The sequence below is a fragment of the Nannobrachium achirus genome (assembly GCF_963921795.1).
Source record: "Nannobrachium achirus genome assembly, chromosome: 13".
NCBI classification, from domain to species: domain Eukaryota; kingdom Metazoa; phylum Chordata; class Actinopteri; order Myctophiformes; family Myctophidae; genus Nannobrachium; species Nannobrachium achirus.
Window position 1 is genome coordinate 37,177,038 of NC_137833.1, and position 23,706 is coordinate 37,200,743.

The following is a 23,706-nucleotide window of genomic DNA, read 5'->3' on the forward strand; positions in this document are numbered from 1 at the left end:
GTGTGTGTGTGTGTGTGTGTGAGAGAGAGAGAGAGAGACCATCTGTCTCTTGGATAAGAACACAGTTTGGAAGCAGTTTGTTCTTCACAGGTTCCTCTCAGTTGATGATGCTTACTGAAGGACATCTACTGTGTGTGTGTGTGTGTGTGTGTGTGTGTGTGTGTGTGTGTGTGTGTGTGTGTGTGTGTGTGTGTGTGTGTGTGTGTGTGTGTGTGTGTGTGTGTGTGTGTGTGTGTGTGTGTGTGTGTGTGTGTGTGCGTGTGTCAGTTGGCGCTGACGGTGGGCCTGCTGGCGGTAGTGGTTTACCTCTACACCGTCGTGGCCTTCAACTTCTTCAGGAAGTTTTACAACAAGGGCGAAGACGGGGAGACGCTGGACATGAAGTGCGACGACATGCTCACCGTGAGTTCACCGAGCAGGCTCGCACTGATCTCTCACACTTGTCTCTCTGCGTCGTCCCTCTCTCTATCACTCTCTCCTTTCATTTAGACTTTTGTCTCTCTCTCCATTTTCTTCTCCCAAGAGATGAAGGTGCTCACTTGCGCTGGCAGGCTCCTCCTCAGACTCAGAGGTGTCTTGTAGGATTCTGACAGTGATCCCTTTAGTTGAAACCACCACTGTCGGGCAGAAACCTCGTATCTCCAAGTTTCAAATGTGTACGTTTTTCTTTTTTCGTAAAGTGTAGCCCTGCTTCATCATACAAGACGGTCGCACAGAACGAGTGAAAATGGCCGATCTACAAGCACACAACGCCTCGCAGTGCGAGGCGTTGTGTGCTTGTAGATCGGCTATTTTCACTATGTTAACTCATTTTTAAAATGATGAAAACGGACGGTTTTGGACATACGGGGTTTCCACACGACAACGAAATGTAAATGGCCTCTGTGTGCTATCTGCCGAATGATGGACATCTGAATGAAGAGCAGTTCCTCGGGCCTGCATCTGGATTCTTTGTATGGCCGTGGATAAACCCACTCCGTTAATGGCACCCCACCTGCTCTATTCTAATGCCTCCTCCGCTGTCACTCACACAAGCAATCAAACGGGGAGCGACAGCATGAGAATCACCCACCGCGCTATTATCAGGGCCCGGGAATGCTCCATTAAATTCCACGCGCCACAGCTTGTTGTCATTGTTTTTTACGGCAGACCTTTAGGCACTAAATATGTAGCAGTGTGTGTGGATTTGTATTGATGTTTCCCTTACACGTAACAGTGCCAGAGCTTTTCCAATAACTTGAATCCAGAGATAAACTGAGCATGACTCATTCCCAGCCTGAACAGCTTGTCAAACTGTATGGAAATAGAGTCTGTTTCAGGTGTTTTTATCTCTGCCAGGCAGGTGGAGATTTTGCAATCGCTTGTGTCTGTTTGTCTGTGTCTTAAGTTTGCAAAATAGCGAGGCTGACCGGCACACAATATTTATTGGGCATGCTGCCAGCAGGCTAAGGACCTCCATTCCTGAATGTACACATGAAAAAATGGGGGAGAATTGCAAGTGTGTTGCTACTTGCTAGTGAGGAGTCCAGTGATGTCATCAGTGATGTCACCGATGGTGATGATGTCATCAGTGACGTTCTGGCTTTCCAGGCAATAAATAGGCAACCACACTTGCAATTTCCAATTACATCTTTCTAGTTCACATTGAACTAGTCCTTACCCATTTATACCTTACCTGTATATTTATTGTCTGTATGGCTGAAATGTCATGTGAAGCTTAACTCTTTTACTGCTTCTGACGTTCCTGTTCTCCCCAATTTTGACCCTAGCTCGTTGCCAATACGAACGCTCGTTCTTTTATCTTGTCTGATGACTGTAAGCTGATGAGGGGTCGCGCGGGTGTGTACAGTAAAAACATCTCCCATAATGCTGCTTTCAAATCTCCACCACACGTAAACATTAATGATGTCCAATTCACTTCCTGGCTGTTCTCTGTGGACCTGATCTAGATTATGCATTTCTATGCTCTGAACGACGGCCCAATTCACATCCATTCTTTGCATAAGGCTGCCCTCAGCTGCCAAAAAAACAAAAAACGTTTGGAAATAATGAATAGATCTTTTTCTCTAACATCGCAAAGGTAAGCTGCTTTTTGCTGGCACCAGCCCCAATAAATAAATAATAAATCTGGCAGTAGAACTTTTAACCAATCCTCATCATTAAACTTCACCAAATGTAGAGGATTAGTTCCAGATGGACGGACAGACATTCGGTCGCTTAATATTTAGATTTTGGACTAGTTAGATTTTGGATTTTGGACTATAGAGTGGTTGCCTGAGGGGCAACCACTCTATAGTTCTGGGGAAACTTTATTCTGGATAAAGCTTTCCGCTGCCATTGGAAATTGATGGAAACCAGATGCAATTGGAAATTGAAGGAGCATTGGTTGAGCTTCACATGACAGCAGTGTTGTTTTTGACAGCAAATTTTGATTTAGTTTTAGTCATAGTCTTTTAAATAAAATGTCATTTAGTTTTAGTCATAATTTAGTCACCTGAAAAGTATTAGTTTTAGTCTAATTTTAGTCGACTAAATATCATTTTAGGCCACTAAATCTACAGTTGATTTAGTCGACTAAAATGTATTTTGGCAGGCCTTGATGGCATCGTAATGACTGATTTTACACTAGGTTATGTGCTGAAAATAGCAGATCTACAAGCTCACAACGCGTCGCAGCACGACGCGTTGTGAGCTTGTAGATCGGCTATTTTCAGCACGCAACACCTGAGAGCAACCAAACATAAAATTACTCTCTTCTCCCTCCCTAACGTTTTAGTCTAGTTTTTATTTTGTTGACGAAATTGTCAATATATTTAGTCTTAGTTTTAGTCAACACAGCTTAGTTTTTATTTAGTTTTTACTTAGTTTTCGTCAGTGAAAAAAAACACAGTCGACAAAAATCTTTCGTCATAGTTTTAGTCGACGAAATCAACACTGCATGACAATTAACTTGATGCAGAATATAGTCACGGCAACCACACTAGCAATTTCCAGTTGCATCTTTACTAGTTATTATTAGTGTGGTTACCCAACAGGGCAACACACTGTAGTTCTGGGGAAACTATTTGTTCCACTAGTAAACCTTATTCTAGAATAGATGAACTTTATTTGTGAATCAGATGCAATTGGAAATGGATGGAAATCATGCAGTTGCCATTGGAAATTGATGGAAAAACATTTGAGAAGTGGTGCTAGCTCGAGTATTGGTTGAGCTTCACATGACAGTTAGCTTTCTGCAGAATATAGTCACGTCGGCAACCACACTTGCAATTTCCAATAGCATCTTTTTCTAGTTTTATTTATGGGGGTTGAGGGGGTCCCAAGTTCAAATATTATTTATGACAATAATGAGGGGGTCATCTTTTTAACACGATGTGACACCAACCTCACTGGACTCGTTACTGGTGTAACCTAGCTCCGCCCCCTTCTCTCTTATTGGTCAATGTTTGACAGCTCTTATTATCTTCTGCCATGACCTTTGACCTGCACGTCGCACAGGGTCCTGATGACTCGCTTGAGTTGTGATTGACAGGAGAGACGGTGGGAGGAGCCGAGTTGATGTGTGATTGACAGGAGAGATGATCAGAGGAGCAGAGTTTCTACCACCATCCTTAACACAGGGACTGAAGAATAGAGTTTCTCAGTGAAGGTGCAGCCAGTGAAAGAGTAGAGATGAACTCTGGCCTCCACATCATAAAAGGAGACCAGACCCTCCTCATAATCCACAAACACTCCCACTTTCTGCATCTCCTCTCTTACAGGGAGGAGGACAGAAGGGTCATCAAGAGCCTTGTATTCATTTGCATTCCTCAACCTTATAGTCCAGAGACCATGGTTGGGTTTCATTATGATTTCACATTTCCTGTTGATGGACTCTCTGGCCACTCCTAAATCCCACCCAGTCTTCCCTGTAACCTGAACCTCATGGTAAAACCTTCCTGAGGAGAAGCTTTGTTTCCCTAAGACAACGCAATATCTCAAGAATCTCTCTGTGTTGTCAGGGAGACTCTTCTTTACGGTTCCACTACTCACTTGTTTTCCATCCTCAGACAGGATGAGACAGCGATTTGCTGTATCAGGATCCAGAGTCACATCCACCTCATATTGCTGGGTCCTGCTCAGCTCAGCATCACACAGCTTCTTCTTCTCTAGGCTATAAGTGTCTTCTCCAGCTGAGCCACAGCTGTTCTCACTGTCCCCACATGTGAAGACTGATGGACATTGACCTTTGTTCAGTCCTTGTCTCCACCCAGTGTTATTGGATGGGAATTTCTGAACAGGTTGATGGGAATTTCTGAACGGGTTGGTCTTCAGAGTGTGAGATCTGTTTCAGCTCAGAGCTTCTCTTCTCTAATAGAGTGACTTCCTCTTGCAGCTCTTTAATGAAGCCTTCAGCCTGTTCCTCTGTTGTTTTCTGCTTCTCTTCAATCCCAACAATGAGCTCATCATGGCCTCTCTCAATACAGCTGATCAGAGCAGTGAAGACCTGCACACTGTCTGCTATCTCTCTGTCCGCATCTTTCCTGCAGAGCTCTACTGAGTGTTTGATCTGGTGAATCTTCTCTTGTCTCTCCTGGATCATCTGCTGAACTTCAGCCTCTGTTTTTGCTTCGATATTCTTTCATCTTGTGACTCCTGAACTGTTGAACCATCTCAGAAAACAAAGTATTGACAGATACTTCTGGCCTCTTGTCGAAGAGTTTTGCACATAGTGGACACTTGCACGCATCATTAGTGTCCCAGTAATGTGTGATACAGGCTTTGCAGTAGTTGTGTCCACATGGAGTGGTGACTGGATCAGTGAACACATCCATACAGATAGAACACAGGAAGTGATCTTCAGACAAGAGACTGCTGGCAGATGCCATTTCTACGAGGGTGAGGATAAAAAAACTAAAACTAAATAACTTTCGGTGATCACTATTGTGACTCTTCCAGAAAATATGTTTGATGTTCGCTACAAATGCAATGTTAAGCGGTGAAGATGTTGAGAAAGCTCAAGGATGCCTCTAGCAGGTGGTGAACAGTCAGTCCACTAGGAGGCGATGATTTTGCTATTTTTGATGAAGAGAGTTGGTATGGAAAAAGAAAAACTCAGTGCAAATCAGGTGTGTTTTACAAAGAATAGAGGGTCTAAAAGTTTTAACTGAAGTAATATTGATACATTCTAAATATTATCAAAATATTCTACGTGTATTTTGTATGAGCTAGAACTAGAGGAAAGCTCGTTTTTATTTCTGCAGGTGAAGAATTGAACCAGATGGAGGAGGCTTGTTTTGTTTCCGGGTTATTAATGTGGTTGCCATATTATTGTTCTAGTCCAGAACACAAACATTGCGTAAACATAGCCAATCAGGAAGCAGCATTCTCGGTGACTTCACCATTATTGCGACCGTAGGTCAGAACCGTCACAACTTGTCCATGTCTGTCCAGACGGGTAACGCCTGACACTTTGGTTCCCCTGACACATCACTGTGACCTCACAGTTGACATCACAGCGATGTCAGATACTCAGAGCAGGGATCTCCATATGGGCATAAACAGGTGACATCACAGTGATGTCACCTGTCCATTGAGTTCAATGGGGGAGTGGTGCTAGCTTGAGGATTGGTCACAACTCGACTATCCAGACAATTAATAGGCAACCAACCTTGCAATTTCCAATTGCATCTTTCTAGTTATTATCCTGTCTACTAATTGAAGCCGAGGCCGAATTGGCCCGAATCGCATGAAAGAGCCCTGACAGCACATGGTTGGTTCTACAGACTCCAAATTTCACACGCAGATAGCTCAGATCTTTGTCTACGTTCTTAGCTAGGCCTCGACCTGACCCGATATGCGGTTTTCCGCAACCGGCGCGAAATGTTCGGAATCTCCGTATGCGGAGATGATGTCTGACATTGGGCCGTTCCGGAGGGACCGGAGCAAGCGCTAAGCGCTGACTCATTGTGACATCACTTCATAAAAGGCTCTGAGCCCCACCAGCTTCAAATTCAGCACGCGCGTTCCCCACCACAGCCGGTAGTGCAGTGCCCGGCCTCGACCCGATAGGCGATTTTTCGGAACCCAGCGCGAAAGGTTCGGATTCTCCGTATGCGGAGCTGTTGTCTGACATCAGGGTCTTCCGGAACCGGCACTGTGTCTGCAGAGATCTCCATATATGGGCATAAAATGGACGCAGACAGACACAAATATCTCCATATATGGGCATAAATGGACTCAGGCAAACAGATGGTCAAAATGGGTGCTATGACAACAGGTATAATGGGGTTTGCATTACACAGACTTCGGCACACGCATTCCCCGCCGCAGCAGGGAGTGCAGTGCCCGGCCTCGACCCGACCTGATATGTGGTTTTCCGGAACCGGCGCGAAAGGTTCGGAATCTCCTTATGCGGAGCTAATGTCTGACATTAGTGTTTTCCAGAACCGTCACTGTGTCTGCAGAGATCCCCATATGGGCATAAATGGACGCAGACAGACAGATACAGATATCTCCATATATGGGCATAAATGGACACAGGCAAACGGATGGTCAAAACAACAGGTATAATGGAGTTTGCATTAAATGGTGGGGCATTCATTCCCTATTTACATCGTTCCCGAGTAGGCCGGTCCTCGACTAGACGCTCGGCCGACTGTTACAGAGATCTCCATATATGGGTATAACATGGACGCAGTCTGACAGATATCTCCATATATGGGCATACATGGACACAGGAAAACAGATGGTCAAAACGGCCGAGCTTCTAGTTATTATTTACTGCCTAAAATAAGACATAAAAGCATAGTGGTTTTCACTGTCTGGCAATTGGGTGTTCCTGAAAAGTTTGCCCATCCATGACTTAACAAGACGAACCTCGGTTCGAAGTGAAGCGGTGGACAGATAAAACCTCCAATAGCACATGAAACCAAGTCATTTGATGAGACGATCAAATTGTACATGTTCCTCTCCATGCTGACTATAGCAAAGTTAATAATTATTTCCAGACCCATGAAATGGGTAGGCCTACATAAGCAAATGTCGGTCTGTCCCTTTTCTATATAAAGGGTATATATGATGATGACATGATGATGACATGCCTACAAAAGGCATGATGTCATAAATGATGATGACAGACAGGAGGTCTGGCACAACCAGGTTGACCTGGTCTAGTTTAGTATAAACCATAGGGTAAACCTATAGGGTTGAATTGTCATGTGAAGCTTCACCAATCCAATGCAATAGGTGAGACCTATGCAATAAGTGAGACCTATTGCATATTTGAAAAAGCCTATTCATTCTGGACTGATATTTTACACGTACGGGACAGGAAAAACCTGTTCATTCTGGCCTGGAGTGACCATATATGGACATAAGGTAACGGACATTCTGTTTTTGAAAAAACCTGTTCATTCTGGACTGAAATGACCATATATGGGCGTGATACACAGAAAGCCATTCATTGGAGGTAACGGACATTCTGTTTTTGAAAAAACCTGTTCATTCTGGACTGAAATGACCATATATGGGCGTGATACACACAAAGCCATTCATTGGAAGCGGTTTCCACCGCTTCAAAAATAACACAAATGTTTCTTGTAAAAACCTGCGAATAAACAGAATACGATAAAATATAACAATTAGGTATGCACATATTAAAAATCACACCCAATATGAAGTGAGCGGTGGTCGTGCTTGCATAACGTCTTCAATTGATAATTGGTGATGTAATGCAGGCACACACATTGCTATGGCAAAACGCTAAGGAAAAAACATTGCTATGGCAAAACGCTGAGGAAAAAGACTAGGATATAAGTCTAGGATGTAATTGGTGATGTAATATGGCTACACACACACACACACATATTGCTATGGCAAAACGCTGAGGAAAACACATTGCTATGGCAAAACGCTGAGGAAAAGTGGCTACAGATAGGTCTAGGATGTAATTGGTGATGTAATATGGCTACACACACACACACACATATTGCTATGGCAAAACGCTGAGGAAAAGTGGCTACAGATAGGTCTAGGATGTAATTGGTGATGTAATATGATGTAATATGGCTACACACACACATATTGCTATGGCACAACACATTGCTATGGCAAAACGCTGAGGAAAAGTGGCTACAGACACACGCTCAGCCACTCTATGGAGCGGTTTACCACCGCTCAAAAATGTAGGATGATTATTAGTTTAATTGTGAAAAATGCATGAGTTAGTACTGTTCAAATTAATGAATGGAATATAATTAATACATCTGGTACATTTGAGTAAACTTTCAAGTATTGTCGAGTTGACACTGCATATTTCTTGTTGCTGGTGCACAGACCAATTTCACAATCAATATGGCTCACACATACATTTACACATAAAGCAAGTCTTATAAGCCTTGTAGCCTGCCATAAATCACACACAAATGTTGACCTGAGATTTTATTCATGAAATATAACCAGAATGGAATAAAGAAATTATAATAGAGGAATACATTTGATGGATTGTGGATAATTTAAAGCATAAATCAAGTTTGATGCATATTAATAAGCACAGGAAGACAAAATGATAATAAATAGATGCAGACGTTCAGTTGAATCTCTCCTTGCTGGTGAAAGATTTGTCAACTCACTGGATTCTTCAATTGTTCCTTGTAAACACAAAGTAACACATTAAATGACACACAACTCAGTGTTGGATTACTCTAAAATCAAATCTACCAAAGATTTGTCGGAAACCAAAGATTGTCTATTAGATAATATCCATGTTAGAGAGACATCAGCGTCAGGGGGACATTTTCAAAAGGACCATCCGGAGACCTACTGCTCTAGTCTGGCAGTCTGGAACGACACTGAAAAAATGCAAAACTACATTCTGTGACACAGCATCTGTAATTTGTAAACCTACTCTAACTGATAGCGTTGTTGTGAGTTCTCTCCTCCGCTAGCATCCCACTTCCAAAGATGGTGACAGTCAATTTATTGATCTCAAAACAGCAAGGTTAAAATCTGCTGCCAAGATAATAACATGATGTGTGAAAATGGCCTGGAACAGAAACGGGTACAGTATGCCACCTTCTGTAAACCTGGGACTGCATGTATAGAACCAATTTCCTCTTAAAAAGATTCTGGCTCCAGGCGTGGTGAGTGGCCTGTTGTCAGGAGTCATCATCAGTGTAATCGATCGAAATTTTGGTGTCATGAGACCTTGATGTTAGTAGGTTCATGCTGTAGCCAATATTTTTCCATCCCTTTTTGCTCTTCTTGCCGTGACGGTTCTTGATGCCATCTTCTTGGTCCATCATCTGCTCCAACAGCGTCAGGTTGTCTGCGTTAAGTGGAGCTACGCTGATATCCCTCACAGCCCTGAACTCACCACAGTTATTCAGATGTTCATTCTCCAGACGAAAGAAATTCCACACAAAACGCCTGAAGACCTCCATTGGGGCCAGCACAGTAACCAGAATGTCTGACAGACCATTGTAACCAAACACTGTGGTTAGAGTCAAAGTCATAGCCCAGGAGAACCGCAACAAGATGTTCTCCACTATGGCACTGTAGTAATACACCTTATGTGGGTAAACAATCTCCTCTCTGAGAAAGGTATGCTCTCCAGCATTTCGGTCAAACAGGCCCCAGTCCATCTTCAGGTCCCAGATGAGAGTGTAACAGGAACTGACAACTGAGCAGACGATTAACAATACGAAGAAGATCTGGGCGTCTGGATGCTTCTCAGCTTTGTGCTTACTGTAAAGGGTTGAGAAGGTGACAACCAAGAAGGTTGTGGAGTATTTCCCAGCGTTAACGAGGTGAGGGAACGCTCGTTTGGTGTCACTGTAACGACGCAGACACTGGACGAAGCGGAACCACGCAGGAAGACACTGGATCACTGTGCGTACACCAAACGGGTAGAGATGGCAACCAAATGTATCTTCCCGGCTAATAAGTCCATCAGGTTTGTGCCACTCCAGCTCAAAGCCGTAGAAGCAGATCATGTACTCCAGATCCATCAGGACCACAACCAGAGAGTTCAGCTGGTCAGCCAGCCAGAAGTCTGCAAAGGTCACGACATGGAACGGTGCCGTCACCACACGGAACAGCAGTTTGAGGAGCCAGAAACGTGACTTGTAGTAGCAGGTCTTGAAGGGGTTGATGAGGAACAGGAAGAAGAAGATGTACAGAGTTAAAGGGTTGGCCTGCATAGGTACGAGGATGCTGTCACTGAATAGACAGGACAACAGGCTGACGCACCACAACACGCCCAACAGACTGGCAATCTCAAACAGATGTTGATGGGATAGGTTATCCCTGGGGTTGAGCTCAAATATGAGTACATGATTAACACCTGCCTGTCTCCACCCGTAGGTGTTGATGCCTAGCAGGAAGAGGAACTCTATTAACAAGAAGCCTCCTCTATAGATCCTCACCAGAGGCCAAACATCATCACTATGAATCACAGCAGATCCTTTGATACCCACCATGACCAGTAGGACAAAGAACACCCCACAGTAGAGCCCTGCTCTGAAGGTGGTCCATGCTGGAGCAGGCTGTGCAAGGGGGGGCACCCTCAGTCTATTCATGGCCTTCTGTCTGTCCCCTCCCTCCAGTTCTGTTATTACCAACACTTCAGTCTCAGAGATAAGTTGTGTGATCTTCTTGCAGGTATAAAAGGGTGCAGCTTCAACTTGGGCCACCCTCCAGTCTGCCCCTCTAGAGGTCTGCAATATCTTATCACGTTTCTTCAGGATCTTACGAAACCCTGTGAAATTCAGGTTCTGATAGTTCTGCAGTAGTATCAAGCTGAGATAGAACTCTGAGAAGGCAAGTTGAAGGTCCTTAATATTTCTGTGTTTACACCTTTCCTGTTGGGACAGCGCAAACACTGTCTTTATCTTCCTCAGGTCCCACCCATGGGTGGAGCTCTCTCTCTGAGCCTCCAACGAGGAGTGCAGTTCATTCTGCAATGCGGAAAAACGACGCTGGGCCTCTGCCAGTTTTTCAGAATAGAAAGTGTTGATCTTTGCCAGCTCCTTTTCGCATATCTGGAAGAACCTTTCCTCAGACTTAGCATAGTACCTCTTAACTGTATCCTGATCTGTAACTTCGATTGATGGGGCCAGATCCTGAGCAGAATACACCATTTGCTTCAATGCCTCATACAGGATGTACTGTTTCCTCCATTCTGGTGTGATGTGTGCAGAGAGGTGCTCTGCAAACTTCATGGTCTTACATAGAACGAACGCATCATCTTTCTTTTACTTTCAGATATCAACTATATAAAGTTGTCTTGGATGCCACATGTCTGACGTCACCTGCACATATATGGAGATCCCTGTTAGTTAGGCAACGGTTTCTGTTGTGTATGGCATCAGACAGAGAAAAAGAAAAAGAAAGTAGGAGAGAGGCCAATGCTGCATACCGAAATCTGAGAACACGTTGTGAAGCATAAAGGTTGTCAGCAAAATGTCAGTAGGCTTACTTCAGCAACACTGATAGTGAAGCTGATACTGAAACTGTTTTCTGCTTGTATTTTATATATTTTTTCTACGTCATAAACACGTAAGAGGCGACTGGATGCCCGTGAGGATTCTGAGATCCACATGATTTGATTTATTTTTTCTTCTAGATTTATATGCTGTACCTCTAACTGCACTCTGTCGAGGTGCCAACTTGCGCCTACTGTAGCAGAGCGCTCCATGAGGTACCCTCACCACTGGCATCACCACTGGCGATGCCACTGACATCACCACTGGCATCACCAGGAATGCTGGTCCCTCATTGGCTGTTAATGATGACATTGCGAGAAATGCTGGTCCCTGATTGGGCTACGCTACGGGTTTAAACACGGGCAGACACCGACATACATACCCAGCCGAACGCAGTACTTGTGACTGAAATGCACCTAAATACAGAATTGAATTAAACTGATTCCCTCCTATGTTGTGGGTTACAGTGCTACATGTTCCACATGTATGTGGGCGTGCGTGCGGGTGGAGGCATTGGTGACGAGATCGAGGACCCCGCCGGCGATGAGTTTGAAGTGGTGCGCATCATCTTTGACATTACCTTCTTCTTCTTTGTCATTGTCATCCTCTTGGCCATCATCCAGGGTGAGGCACGCACCCCCACACACACATGCACGCACGCACACACGCACGCACACACACACACGCACGCACACACGCACGCACGCACGCACACACGCACGCGCACACACACACACACACACACACACACACACACACACAGAGACACAGAGACACATGCTGGTTCTGTCGCACAAGTGCAGCTCAACCAGGATTAACGAGCTCAGACTCAGGTGTCACACAAGTCTTTGACTCACAGGCACACACATAAATTACATCTTTTGTCTTTTACTCACAGACATGCATGCACACACACCCACTACCACACACCCACCCGCCCACCCACCCACGCACCCACGCACGCACGCACGCACGCACGCACGCACGCACGCACGCACGCACTCACGCACGCACGCACGCACGCACGCACGCACGTGCACACACACACACACACACACACACACACACACACACACACACACACACACACAGGCAAACGTCTAATTTCATACACATCCACACTCACACACTCTGTCTTTTATGTTCCTCTTGCTGTTCAGAATGAGGTTGATGAATTTTTCATGTGAAATTGGGTGAAGAGAAGAAAAGAAAAGTCAAGTAACTTATCTGTTTATCCCCTGGAGAAGCTAACTCCAGCCAGTAGCTGTCAATCCAACACAAACACGTTCCCAGGCACGTGCATGCACCCACCACACGCACCCGCACGCACTTACGCACGCACACACACAGTCACACACACACACACACACACACACACACACACACACACACACACACACACACACACACACACACACACACACACACACACGCACTCATGTACTACCTACCGTATACCTCACAGGTTTGATAATTGATGCCTTTGGGGAGCTTCGTGACCAGCAGGAGCAGGTGAAAGAAGACATGGAGGTGAGGGAGGCCACTTTCTCTGTCTAATTCTTAATTTATGCTTAGCGTTGCAGTTCGCAGCTAAGCATAAATCACGCTTTAAAATATGGCTTTTAAACAAAGTGCAGTCTAGCATGGACGGACATAATTCACATGCATGTAATGTACAAACACCCACACGCAAACGTGCATTTCACGCTATCTTCTTTTTTTTGTGTTGTCGTTAGATTTGCTTTATTAAGTGTGAATTCCTTCACATAATTCCTTGTTATAACATAGCCAACACTGGTCCTTGCTGGGTCTCAGAGGTATTGAAGCATTACTGATTTTGCAATGATTTACCTTGAGGTCAGTACTTCCGTGGTGCTGTAGCTTAAGGTCATAGTCTAATTAAAAGAGATTTCAAATTGATTACTATACTTTAGTTTAAGGTCATGGTCTAATTAAAGAGATTTTGAATCGATGCCAGATTAAGTGGATTGTGAGAGTGTCATAGGAACTAGTGTCACAGATACATTGACTGAGAAGCAGGAGTGTAGCTGCATAGTCCACTTGCAAGTCAGAGTTGCTGTAAATGTAACCAAATGGACCCATTTGGTTACATTTGTACACTCTGAGTGAAATGAACACTTTTTACACTTTTAACAGACAGTTGTAAGTACTGTAGTTTTATAATTATAGCACGTTTAGAGGGCTAATGTGTCCTTAGTTTACTAGGTAAGCTCTCTCTCTCTCTCTCTCTCTCTCTCTCTCTCTCTCTCTCTCTCTCTCTCTCTTCTCACGTACACTGTGGCAAACCAGAGGAAGCTCGGCCTCAGATGTCAGTAAAGCCCAGATAGGGAGAGGTGGTACAGGGAGTATACAGTACTATCCTGTCCAGGTTTATTGAGAATCTCTCCTCCACCACCCATGGGTTGCCACAAAACATTCATGCAGGCCCTTCCAGAAAGTAACATCATTATGGGAGTGTAATTACAGCTTTATAAGTAGCAGCTAGATGTTGTGCAACAACAATTGCTGTGATGTTTATCATCTTATTTGGAAATTCACAATTACTCAAATTTGCATGTGTCCTCAGCAGGAATGTTTTATCTCCAACAGTGTAAATTCTTCCTAATTTGGTATTAAATTAAAGCCAGAATATGGTATAAAACTGTGGTGGGTACGCGCCAAGGACCAATGTGTTGATAGCAAAAATATTACATTTGATACCAGGGGTCTTCAACAGGGGGTCCGCGACCCCTAAGGCGTCCGCGGAAGTACTGCAGGGGGTCCGCGAAATTATTGCTTTAAAAAAAAAAAAAAAAAAAAAGATTTCAATTTCTTTTTTCTTTTTTTTTTGTGTGCCATTTTTCACATTTATGTTAAAAAATAAATCATGATTCTATCCATTTTGAATAGCTTGAATACATGATTACTATATGCAATTGACAGATTGTTGATATTATTGACATTGGCTCTCAGTTAATAAGTAGTATGTTTAGAAATGGTAGTGGTCTGCTCGCTGTAACTTGTACATGTTTAAAATAAAAAATATGTCGTAGCCCCGACCCCCCCACCCTACGAGGTGGTAGGGGGTCCCTGCTCCATCTCCCCATCAGTTTGGGGGTCCCCGGCCTGAAAACGTTGAAGACCCCTGGTGTAGACTTTTAAATTATATTTAATCATATCATCAGGCGACGACAGAAAACGGTGTACTTCACACCAAGTAGACGAGATGAAGACAAGCTACCGGGGCTTGTGAGAATTCCAGCTGTAGACCGGTGCAGGTGTCAAAATATTTTTCAAAACAACACATTCACACATTCATGGTGTCAATGAATGTTAATGAATGAATAAATATGGACAAGAATGACACAATACACATTTATTTCAAGTACTTCAAGTGTGAAAGGGAGCTGTGTTTGCATGAAAGGAGAAGAATAAGAAGAATGACATTTTATTTTTTAGATTTGACTTTCTTAACGTAGATACAGTGTTTGTGAAACTGTGTATGTGAAACATAAACCACTTAAGACCTATATATGTTCGTTGTACAACAGAATAAAAAGATAACCAATCTACAATATCTGCTATTTTTGCTAAATAATTTTAAACAAATATTGAAAAAATGTTGACACCGGGGTCAAGGACAATGTGGTTAATGTAACTTGGCCTTTTTCTTCTTTGCAGACAAAGTGTTTTATTTGTGGAATAGGCAATGACTACTTTGACACGGTGCCCCATGGGTTTGAGACCCACACTCTGCAGGAGCATAACCTGGCCAATTATCTGTGAGTAATATCCTTCTCATGAATTTTCAACTGTCACTATGACGTTGCCTCGATACAGTATATTAATGCAAATCCTAAACTGATGAACCATCATTTATTGCTACAGTATTCCTGTCATAACAGGCTGAATATAATTACACTAGCATTATGTCATCATGGTGAATCATAATGAAGCATAAAGATATGAATGCCCGTTTTCACCATGATGCTGGTTGTCATGTACTGTCATTTTACAGGGCTGCTTAACTATTGTTACTATAATTACTATGATACAGTAGCTCTTCAGTTGGATAAAATATAACTCTGTTTGTATTTGAGAGCAGTTATTCAATTCCTGGTGGTCCCAAAATATTAAATTTTACCTTTAAATGTTTTGTTTTAACAACAGCTGTCCTGTTTCCTTATACAATATAGTTTAAGTTCATTTTAAATATAATGTATTGGTTATGCACTGGTCATGAACTGCAGAAAGGAAATAGTTGCATGAAATAGAAGTCAGTGACATTGAACATTGTTGTCAGTCCATTTGTTTAGAGTTAAAGCAGATAAAGTTGCTTTATAAAATGTCTATGAACCACTACAAAGACTGCAGTGCAGCTGTTACCAGATAATACAGCTTGTTCTTTTTTAACATTATTAATTTTTCAACATGTCTTTCATCCCCTACAGTTCTGCACCAAAACACATTACTTATGTGAATTTGTAGTCTCTCATGTGCTCTCTCTTGTGCCGTCTGACAGGTTTTTTGTGATGTACCTCATAAACAAAGATGAAACGGAACACACCGGACAGGTATGGCTGTTGTTTTTTTTGTGTGATTCATACATGAAAAAGCACCCAACACAAACAGGGTTGTGTTTTTTTTTCATGGTTCCTACATCTTGACAAATCAGATGATACTAACCTGTCTTAATGCCATTTCAGTAGAAAGGGCAGAAAATAACTTTCATTCCTGCTGTTAAGCCACCACACAGTAAAATCCTACACGCTCTAGGAGTTATATGAATCCACAGAGAAATGTAGCAAAGCAAGCTACACGGCAAAAGTAGCTTACTACATCAAAGTTTTCTCTTTTTTTTAACTTCATGATCAAGTACAACTTTCCACCAAACAAATAGGCAGGCAAAAAAAATGGAAACAAGCCTAAATGTACTTGAGTACTTTTACTTTTATTTGAAGTAGTTGAAGTAGCCTATTTTTAAAAGCATGTACCGGTATGTACTCTTGAATACTTAACTCATCTGGTGCCGATCCCGAACTAGTTCGGCTTTATTTCAATCCAATACAATCTTTTTTTTATTAATTCACTTACCCCGAGCTGCTTGTAGAGTCGTGGGTGGTCCTGGCTCGCTAGCCGCTAGCCAGCTAGCCGTTCTACTCTGTCCGACGATATATTCCATTAAAAATGGTTTAAAATACATTTTTGAGCTCCCCAATGTTCACCCGATGTTCGGCGCCGCTTCCGATGAGTACACGAGTGTGCCGATCCCGAAGTAGTTCGGCTTTATTTAATTAAATGAATAAAATGATAAGAGGCCTTCTGAAGCCTGGCTTGATTTTTGTAGCTACTAGCCGAAAGCTAACAACGTCCCGGCCGGCCGTAATTTGCGAACGCAATCGCCAATCTCCGCCTAATCCAATGAAAGACCGCATCTTTAAAGGCTTATATCTCTTTTTTGTGTTTTAGGAAAGCGGCGCGAGGTTTATTTACGGCGAAATCGCCCAAAAATGATCTTTTAGATGACAAAATGGGAATAGCCATTCTGTTAGCATCTTCATCCGGGACATTTCCATGCCGTGCATTAACGTGAGCACGTCAGGTCCTGGAAGCTGAAGTCCTGGAAGCTAAAGCGCTCGCCTATGAGAGATGCGCTGGCATTCTTTGGCCCCTAGAGGGCGCTGGCGCTCAAAGAGTTAAGTACATTTAAAAGCAAGTACTTTTTTACTCTTATTTGTAACATTTTGACTGAGCTACTCTTACTGTGGACTGGAGTAAATGTGACCAGGAGTACTCTGTACTCTTACTCAAGTACTCGGGTCGAGTACTGTCCATCTCTGGCTGCAGCGCCTCAAGCCTGATTTATGCTACACCCCGCAAGATCTACAAGCTCACAGAGTTAGCATTTGCAATGCGATGTGAGCTTGTATGTCAGCTGTTCTCAGACGTTCTCTGAACACTTCACCATATCGTTGCGGTATGAAGTGTCTCGCTTTAGTCGCTTCTCTAACACACAGAGGAGGTTCATTGAAAGAAGTGAAAGCAGCGCTCCGCAGAACAACATGTTTGGGGATCTGTTGGGAATTCTTTTCCTCACAAACTTTATTTAGCAGTCAATCTTCGCCGGGATAGTAACATGTAGCGTTTGTTGGACGCTACGTCACTACCTGGGTCTAAAAATAGCTACGCTACAGAAAAAGCTATTTGGTTCAAAAGGAGCGGCGCTACCATGACGCTACTGAGAAATGTAGTTAAGCTATGTAGCGTCGCTACTTATAGCTCGCTACTGCCCATCACTGGTATTATAAGATCAAATTGGTGGTCTATTTTTATTCAAAGTGCAGCAAATGTACCAAATATCATTGAACTTTGTGGAATGCTTTCAGAACATACAGTAACTATGTAAAATGGGTGAGGCTTCTGAATGATAAAATACTTAATTGACACCACAAGAAGGTGCTGAAAAAAGAAAACTAACAATGCAGTTTAAAGGTCATTCAAAGGTGCTTGGCGATTTTAATTTAATTTACCTGTTCAGGCCCTGTATAGCGCTAATAAAATGTGAAGTTACCTCTCGTACATTATAGTGTTCTTTGGCAGTAAAGCCTCTCCACCAGCGTTAGTTTTACTGAGGTTAGGGTTAAGATTAGGTTTAGGTGTATCTCCGTCCCCCCGACTTTCGGCACCTCCGCCCAGCCAATCACAAGCTTCCGCTGCCTTAACCCAGTTGCTTTTTTTATACACTCGGACTGAAAGACCTGCAAAAAACACTCTCATGTGACCTTACGTTTTCCAGCCGGCTTCTCTACCCACTCAGCTATGGCTGCTTGGCTAGTACATACTGTAAGTAGTAGATGATAGAGAAGTAATAATAAGCATAAATCTAATCTAAATTCTTCACTTCACCTGCAACATACTGTAGTGGGGATCCTATGAATATAAACATTATTATAGCATGTTTATGATATCTCTATCGTTTCTCTTGAATCCCTAAGAAGGGAGCGCATCAAAATGTGGAGGAATAGGCTCAGAATTAAGCTACATTATGTGCCTCTAAATAAACCAAAATTATCTAAATGCTGAGTTTATTTCAAAATCGGGCTATACAGTAGTCTAAATCCTGCCTTGCCCAATTTTGAAATAAAGCATTTCGATAATTTCAGTTTTTGTGGCACATAATGCATCTTCATTCTGATATCACAGCATTGATAAATAGCGGACAATTTACCCTTAACTGGCAGGCTCCAACATTGAATAGATATCTCATCTCTAGAGCTCAACCAGCGCTGGATATGTTTATTAGAATTAATGTATAATAATAGAAGCTGTCACAGCCAGATACATACATATTCCCCTTAAGACAAACAAATAAATTGATGTTGGATTTATTATTTCATTCTGATATTCAATGTAGACACTGGGTAGATTGCTATTCTGTTGAAACCAATGAGCTTTCAAATAGTCAATGACTCCTAAATATATTGTGATTGCCTTGACCTTGCCAGGAATCCTACGTTTGGAAAATGTACCAGGAGCGTTGCTGGGAGTTTTTCCCTGTGGGAGACTGTTTCCGTAAGCAGTATGAGGATCAGCTGGGATGAGGGGGAAATCAGAGGGAGATCTGAGATCGCACGGATGGCGCCACCTTGATCGATGCCCTTGGACTCGCCAAATCACCTTGGATGCTGTGTGTTGTCTACTACACTACACTATACACTACACATTCACGCATCTACTGTATGTATCTGTTTGGAGGTATATTTTTTAATCCATACATTTTTATGTATTCAATTATTTTGATTAGGAACATGTAGGTAGAAGGAAAAACCTGTTTTGTATTTGGATGGTAGCTAACTTGAACCATTACATAGTTTTGGATGAAGCAATTAATGGACTATTTGTTCTGTGTTCCTTTGTGTGTAAGCTACACCTCTTTTCACCATTTAACATTTCCACTTTTATTTTACTCAGTGAAATAAAAAGTCATATAGAAAATTATTTAACTTTTCTTTGTTATTAGTATAGCAGTGGGTTTGCCAGAATGTAAAAGAAAAACTGCTTGCACACTGTTGGGCTCCAGTTTAGACATTTTTAATTTATTGCACCCTCAAAGTGCCTGATGTTTTGAGATATACGCTCTTCACCAGAGACTTGTTCCCTGCCTAGTCCCTCATTCAGTCAAAACACGTGTCTTGGGTCCTATTTTATACTTCATTATACAACCACATCACTTGGTGAAAAGAACTGAACCTGTAGAAAATCAGCGATGTGAGTGTGACGCAGCCTCACGACAAAGAACAAATTATAGGCTTTAACCTTGCAAGCTGTCTTTTCCGCCAGGCTCTCACCTCTTGCTCTGGGCGCTCCAGGCACCCTTCACTTCTTCCTGCCTACAGCATCCTCTCATCCCTATCTTCCCCTCCTCGCCTCTTTCCATTATCAGCTTGTCTCCACTCTGAAGAGTGCTGGCAGCATATCCTCTCCCAGAGCCCGGGTCCAAATATTTGCCGTGGAAATGGATCACTGACTGTGCTTAATGATGTGATGTGCCGCTGCCTCAGGCAGCCCAGACACTCTTTGGGGAGTCTCTAGCCATGTCTCATTGATTACAGGAGCGTGGCGAGTTCCATTAAACTTTTAAAACTCTGCGTGTGCCGTAAGTGTGTGTGTGTGTAGTACAGTCGAGCCAAGCAAATGGGAAGACAAGCACCTGAAGTGCCGCCTACAGATATTCTTCTCATTATGCAGGCTTGAGCATTAGTCAGGCTTTGGTTTTGGCAGAGAGCCGCGAGCGGCGTATATTCATGTTGCTTTTTTGTTATGGTTTGTTGTTGGAACAGCGCAAGGCGTGACATGAGGAACTCTCGGGGGGGCATTTTACTGACAAAACAAAGGGGTTGTGGATTATGCGCTTTGTTCAAACCAAAACACTTCAGATTGAATCTGCCAGATGTAGTGGTGCCATTCATAATGTTGAGAAGAAGAAGAAGAATTCCACTGACTATTTTCTTTGAAATGGTCTTAACCAGATTTCTTATTGTACCAATAGTTTCACCCAGAAGCATGTGGATTTCATCACCACTTAATTTCACTTTGATTTTATCACACATTTTGTTGGAATATGAGAAAGCACTATATTGTACCAGTACCAACTAGTTTCACCCAAAAGCAGTATATATCTTTTAGCACCTTGGCCTTGAAACTAGGGGTGTAACACTACAGTTTAACAGTGATACGATACGCATCACGATACACAATACGATACATGAACAATATTGGTTAATTCATGGCGATACAATACGATTCAATTCAATGATTTAAAATCGATATAGTAACTATTTAGCAAGAAATGAAATCTGTGTAAAACGTGTAAAAATCTATTATTTTGGAAGTAAATGCTGTGATTACTGTAGCAAATACATGGTCATTATATTTCAACACATATGGACAAACCCACCCAAGTTTCCATACAATCAATTCTTTGCATTGTAAAACGATTCGATACGATTACCGCATTTTAATACGATACGATACAAAGCCTAAACCGGACGATATTTTGCTTTTGCAAACAATATAGAAGATCATTGCAAATTAAAATAGATTTTTCGATTCAGTTACTATATCGTTACACCCCTACTTGAAACCATTGCAGTAAAGAAGGATCCAAATGGACCCATTTTAATTTTAATGTGTGGTTGTGTTATGATGATGATAACTATGCTACAACATTTTAAGAAAAAGTTTAAATAAACAGAGAGGGAGGAATATAAAATTCTTATTTATTTTTCTTGGCTATTTTTACACTTTTTGTACTTCATTCCATGCTAGTGTGGTCTGGAGTGTACAGTATATAATCTCAAAAATGAATAAACGGAACTAAAATTAAACAGCAAAACAAAACAATCCTCATCAAAGACCTACTGCTTTTGGAACTCAATGTGTACACAGTAAAATCTGTTAATTCTGAGTGTACAGTCTCACATTTACAGGGGCTACCGCTACACCATGAATTTTACATTTTCAACCTTTTCTGTTTTTTTAGTCTTCCCAGTGTCCCTTTCGTGTCTGAATAGGCCTGTACACAGTCCCGCCTTTATTTGATCCAGATTCTAGACAGACAAACTCCCTCAATAGCGCCTCTTTGCCAAGATAGGGCTTCTTGGTATTGCAGCTAAAAAGGCTTGGAATGACAGACAGACAGAGTGGTTGTTTAGGCTTAAACCTGTATAAAAATGTATTATGGGCCTATATTTATATACAATATATATTTGTAATATGCACTGTTGTTAATTGAAGCGATGCGTCAATGCTGCCGTCATATTGGTTGGGACAAGCTGTGTCTCGTGACATTTTCAAGCAGTTTGGTTTGTTACAAATGCCACACATGTAATTCGGTTACTTTCATTCAAATGTAGGTTTTCATACTAAAATACTTAATGGTTATTAAAAAAAGCACACCCAGTGTGAAATGAGCGGTGCTATGTATGAGTTAATTATAAAGCGTCCCGTGACCCTGGGCATACAACAAACCTTGGACGAACGGACAAAGCCAGATGTTGGAGCTTAGCTATCCTTCCAGGAGCACTGCTCAAAACGGTTTTCAGGCACTTACAGTATATGGTATATGAATCAGGCATATATTTTACAGTGGAGTTATGGCAATTTGCCCCAACCAATATGGCGGCGACGTTCGACATGCAATCCAGTGGCCAGGGAAGGCTACATCACCCCAACACCACACAGGCAGCCCAGCTCGTCTGTAGCCTAGTAAACGACCTACTTCCGTTACGAGGCTAGCTCGTCTGCATGGTTTTGTCAGACCACAGATTCATCAGTAGACCCACATAGACTCTGGTGCAGCCTTCGGCCTATTGCATTACCAAGAAAAACATGTTCTGTACTGAACCCGGGACACATGTCTGTCTCCCTGCAAACCAACCCAAATAAAATACACAGGTTGTTGCTGTAGTCAGTGTAGTGGATGGAAGCCACATCCGCTTGGTGGAAAAATTATCCTTGACAAAATGAAAAGACCATATGTATAATATGGTCTTTCCGTTCCATGGCTGAGGAATGTTCATGTGAGGACAGGATGACCCTTGCAGATACCAGAGTAATATGACGGTCTGGGTTTGCTTTGGGCTCTGGAGGCCATAACTCAGTGGCAGGGTTCACACTGCTGGAACCCTGTACTGTAACACCATGCACAGTAATACCATACTATATGACACAAAGCTGAACTTCAAGACAAGTTGTATGAGAAAGAAATTTGATTGAACATGATTTGGCGTTAACCCTGTCACATACAGTATAAATGATAGATTGATTGATTGATAAATTGGATTAATGCATCTTTCAGGTAGTAGCCAGCCCCTGCTGGTGATGGAGGGGTGGAAACAGAGTGAGATAAAACGGGTTTTAATTTTTAATTACAGACCAAGGAGGCATCAGGTAGGCAGCTTTAAGTATCTGTGATTTCAGAGAGATAAGAGACATCATAGGCTCTTAGAGAAGAGGTAGGTTAAGAATATGACTGGTACTTACTGTCACCAACATTGAATCCACACCTGATTGGACTTGCGCTTCAGTGCTTCATTCATTAGGTCACTGTCAAAAGCAGGACAATAAAAAGCAACTGAACGTTGTGGCATTTGAAAAAATGAATGTTGCCAGTTGAACTATCAGTCATAAGGTGGTCATTGAGAGGAACACCGTCAGAATGCAGTCGGCTGCCGTTGTGTCTATGGGACAGGGGCCTGGCAGGACAGGTCTGCCTCATTGCTGCACATAATTGAGTGTGGACATACCGTAAGACAGCCTTAGAGCTTGGTCGGCTGCAATCTGACTCCATTGCCTAATGCCCTAATGAGTAAAACACACCAAGAAAGGAATGGAACAGGTTGTTCAGACCAATTATACAGTGAAATCCTCAGTGTTATTATAATTCAAAGTGTCCACTTCAACACTGAGGATGTTACTGTGTATAAAAAGAGAATGATCTGTAGCCTGTTTGCAGATGAGCATTTATGAAATCAGTCATTTTTCCCCATATTAAAAAGAGAAATGTGAAAGCGGAGGTAGGACAGGGGATCCATCATTTGATTGCTTTATGCTCAACTCGATAGAGACATCCAGTGTGCATGTCAGTGACACAGGAATCATATAGATAGACCAATGTGGCACAGGCAAGTTTGACTAATAGTGCTTGCCATAATGACTCGCTTGCTTCAAATGGGTAATC

At 42.4% G+C, this 23,706-nt stretch overlaps 3 protein-coding genes across 3 annotated transcripts in view; 1 reads left to right on the plus strand and 2 right to left on the minus strand.

Annotated features, from left to right (window-relative positions):
• Positions 1-19,066, plus strand: part of ryr2b (ryanodine receptor 2b (cardiac)) — a gene marked incomplete at both ends in the record, with an annotated part of 144,061 nt that extends 124,995 nt beyond the window's left edge. Inside the window, 6 exons of the mRNA XM_080740696.1 lie at positions 268-402; positions 11,933-12,089; positions 12,931-12,995; positions 15,147-15,247; positions 15,988-16,039; positions 18,971-19,066. Coding sequence (XP_080596822.1) covers positions 268-402; positions 11,933-12,089; positions 12,931-12,995; positions 15,147-15,247; positions 15,988-16,039; positions 18,971-19,066 — 606 coding nt within the window. The remainder of the gene's footprint in view (positions 1-267; positions 403-11,932; positions 12,090-12,930; positions 12,996-15,146; positions 15,248-15,987; positions 16,040-18,970) is intronic.
• On the minus strand, positions 1,204-4,868 carry LOC308296694 (E3 ubiquitin-protein ligase TRIM68-like; the record flags this gene model as incomplete). The annotated part of the gene is made up of 3 exons (XM_080740022.1): positions 1,204-1,293; positions 3,760-4,272; positions 4,767-4,868. The coding sequence occupies 3 exons, from the start codon at positions 4,866-4,868 to the stop codon at positions 1,204-1,206; spliced, it is 705 nt and encodes a 234-aa protein (XP_080596148.1).
• On the minus strand, positions 9,138-11,201 carry LOC308296695 (xenotropic and polytropic retrovirus receptor 1 homolog; the record flags this gene model as incomplete). Its single annotated transcript, XM_080740023.1, has 1 exon — positions 9,138-11,201. One exon carries the CDS (start codon positions 11,199-11,201, stop codon positions 9,138-9,140), a length of 2,064 nt encoding a protein of 687 aa, XP_080596149.1.
• Positions 19,067-23,706: the final 4,640 nt, after the last annotated feature.